The 3,909-nt window shown below is 32.7% G+C and overlaps 1 protein-coding gene across 1 annotated transcript; it reads left to right on the forward strand.

The window, feature by feature from the left end:
• The first annotated feature begins 322 nt into the window (after window positions 1-322).
• Window positions 323-808, forward strand: LOC133832613 (uncharacterized mitochondrial protein AtMg00810-like). Its single transcript, XM_062262929.1, has one exon. It carries the CDS (start codon window positions 323-325, stop codon window positions 806-808), a length of 486 nt encoding a protein of 161 aa, XP_062118913.1.
• The last annotated feature ends 3,101 nt before the right edge of the window (window positions 809-3,909 follow it).

Here is a 3,909-nt window from a genome sequence, read left to right on the forward strand (position 1 = left end):
GGCCATACGAATTTTTAAAAAAAATTATACAGGTTTTTGAGAGATTTGGTTAAATGAAAACATTTATATTTCTGCATTATCGAGCCTTAAAAATCTGGGTCGTTACAAAGGTAACTATCCTCATTGTCTATGTTGATGACATGATAATAACAGGTGATGATTGTGAAGAGCAAGGAAGACTCAATGGAGTGCTAGCCCAGGAATTTGAAGTTAAAGATCTTGGGCCAATGAAGTACTTTCTCAGAATGGAGGTTGCAAGAACAAAACAAGGTATTCGGTATCTCAGAGGAAATATATTCTGGTTCATCTCAAAGAAACTGGAATGAGTGGATGTAAACCAGTTGCAAAACCAATTAAACCAAGAGGCAAGTACAAAAAGGAAAAAGGGAAGATAGTTGACAAAGGTGTGTATCACCGGCTAGTGGGAAAACTGGTCTATCTATCTCACACAAGACTTGATAATGCATTTGCTGTAAGCTTGGTTTGTCAATACATGCACAATCCTTTAGAAGAACACTTGGAAGCTGTGTATAGAGTCTTGCGCTATCTAAAGAAAACACCAGGGATTTGGTTATTGTTTAAGAAATATGAAGAGCGAGGTGTTGAGGCCTTCACAGATGCAGATTGGGTAGGATCAGTTGAGGATAGAAGATCAACAACTGGTTATTGCACTAAAATTTGGGGGAACTTGGTTACTTGGAGGAGTAAGAAGCAACCAGTGGTAGCTCAAAGTACTGCTGAAGCATTACTTAGAGCTCTTGCTCAAGGAGTATGTGAATTAATCTGGATTAAACGCATACTCGAATAACTAAAACTTCAAAGGACTGCTCCATTGAACTTGTATAGTGACAGTAAATCAACCATTAGCATCGCACATAATTCAGTTCATCATGACAGAACTAAACATGTTGAAGTGGATAGACACTTTATCAAAGAAAAAATTTATGAAAAGGAATTATGTGTTGTCTACATTCCAAGCAAGCACTAACAGGCAGATATACTGACTAAGGGTTTGTCTAAAGAAAGTTTCAATGAGTTAGTGTGCAAGCTTGGCATGTGGAATCTCTATGCATCAGCTTGAGGGAGAGTGTAGGAAATGTTAATCGGTATACCTTTTAGAATGGGAAACCTTGCTATATATTTTGTATAGTTTCCATATATAGATTATTGTAGGCTTATTTTGTTACCCTATTCTTTGATGTAATTATGCTAGGATATTTGGTATTAACTACCAAACATCTTCTCATTCTCTGTACAGTGCCTATTAGGGGTGTTCGTGGTGCGGGTGGTGCGGCTTTTCTCTAATTTTTTGGACCGCACCGCATATGCGGTTTCAATAATTTTTCAAACCGCAACCTGCACCGCAAAAATGCGGTGTGGTGCGGTGTGGTGTGGGCGGTTTATACCTATCGCCAAATAATTTAACAATTAAATATTATAATTAAGAAAGATTCATAATAAATCTCATAACCATAGAGTGTTTAACAAAATAATTAAATGTATAACAAGCTAATAAACTTTAAGCAAAACAATAAAAATATAACATACATAACAAATCAAAATGCAATATAAAAGTAAATATTATTTTCATTAAGGAGGAATATCTTTATATTGAAGTATAATATGTGTTAGCATCCTATGAAACATTATATTTTTTTTTCTAGATATTGTGTATATTATATTATACTATATAAATATTTATGCATTAACTTTAAATGTAGTAAAATTGAAAAAAATAATAATATAAAAAAGTTAATATATATAATGATGCGGTGCGGTGTGTTTTGAACCGCATTTATAAAATTTAAAACTGGAAACGGCACCACACCACGCGGTTTGGCAAAAATACAAACCGCAACCGCACCGCGAAGGGTTCTAAACCGCAAATTGCGGTGCGGTGTAGGCGGTTTGTGCGGTGTGGGCGGTTTTATGAACACCCCTAGTGCCTATTTAAAGGCATAACTCTAATTCAATAAAATACAGAAGCATTATTTCCACAAAATGAATAAGTCATTCCTTCAATTTCTCTAATCCTAGTATCCTTTCTGTCGCTGAGTATTACCATGAAACTAAATCGATCTTCAATTTTCTTCACAACCTTCCAAAGTATCCTTGGAATCACCTAGACTAGAGTGGAAAATTCTCAACACATGAGATAGATATGAGAGAAGAAGAGAAAAGAACAATAAGGCTTAGAAAATAACTTATGTTTAGAGAGAATCTATAACCTATCAGAAAACCAGTGTCTATCATCTTATTTCAACTCTCACTTAACATTCCTTTTATAGACTCATTTAGGTCATTTATTTAATTAAAAAAATCAATAAGATCATATCCAGTAATAAGCCCTAGGTCGAAATTATCTTGGGCTTTAGGCCCATGAAATTTCTCATTTGATCATAAGCCCGTTGGACTTAAAATCAAGGCATGTATTATTTTCTCTTGATTTAATTAATTAAATAATTATTTAAATCATTTATCAAATTAATTATTTATAATTTGAACTTTGATTTAAACTTATTTATTAATTTAGATACCAATTTATCTTAATTAATAAATCTGCCATAATTTCTCTTTTCTTCTATAAATTGTATAACTTTGTGAAACTATCCAAAATTGACCTAGTCAACTTTGATAATTCTAATTGATAATTAAATCAATTAATTGAGACTATCTAGATAATTTTATCCAAGGTACAGTGGGGACCATGGGCCTATGAAATCAAGCTCCAACAAGTTATCATAAATCTAACAAATAAATTTGCTAACTTATTCATTCCTCGTGACTCCACTAAAGACTCGGGATTGCACTCTTGAATTCATAGAATGCTCTATAAGAAATATAGATACGTTATTAATTATCCATTGTTACAACCATAATTGTCACTCAATCCTCTATAGACAGTCTACAATGAGATGGGACTAAAATATCGTTTTACCCCTCATTGTATTTTATCCTTAAACACTTGGTTCTTTGTAAATGATATTTCAGTAAACTAATATTAATTACTGAAATGAGATCTCTATCATTTAGCACCTTTAACCAAACTAAAAGGAAACAATTGTTTCACTTCTTCAACAGAAGTTTTAGATGTTCATATCTATGATTAACACTCCAACTCAATTATACTACCAAGTTCCCAAGATATATGTATGGGCTAGTTCTTAGGGTAAGCTGGTATCGAACAAGTCAAAGAACTCAAATAATATAATCAGTTAGAATACTAACCACTCAGAATTGAGATTGAATTGACCTATGGTCAACTATATGATATGACTAAAATAGATCATAATGGCATGTTTACTTATTCTATCAAATGTCAAGTCATATTGTAGATTGGCAAGTCAGTGTAAATCTTGTGCACTGACTAATCTTAGGGCTAACTTATTTTGAACATATAATCATATTTATATTCCACTGTGATTACGTCACTGTAAATACGATTAGCTATATTCCTGGGATTTAATAGAAGTTTATATTAAACAAATAATCATGAAAATAAAACATGTGAGCAAAGTGATTGACAAGTCAAAAAAATGATTTATATTCTTTTATTGATAATAAATGAGATTACAAAGAAATTAGGTTTTAATTAGGGCATAATACCCCAACAAACAAGCCTAGAACGCTTGACATTAGCAGATCCTTCAAATTGGGTTTGAAGGATTTTCCAAGCATCTTTGGCCGAAACACATGAAGAAATCAATTTAATGTAACCTTCACCAACACCATTAAAATAGCATGTAATGCTTTATTATTGTAACTGGACAGTTTATCTTTAGCATCATTCCAATCAAGTTTAGATTTTACCTTAGTTATATCATTGCTTTCTGTTGGAGGAGTCTGATCACTCAAAACAACTTTCCAAGCCTTTTCGTCTTGAGATTTGATGAAGGCTCTCATTCTAAC

This window comes from Humulus lupulus, chromosome 4 (genome assembly GCF_963169125.1).
Source record: "Humulus lupulus chromosome 4, drHumLupu1.1, whole genome shotgun sequence".
Taxonomy (NCBI): Eukaryota; Viridiplantae; Streptophyta; class Magnoliopsida; order Rosales; family Cannabaceae; genus Humulus; species Humulus lupulus.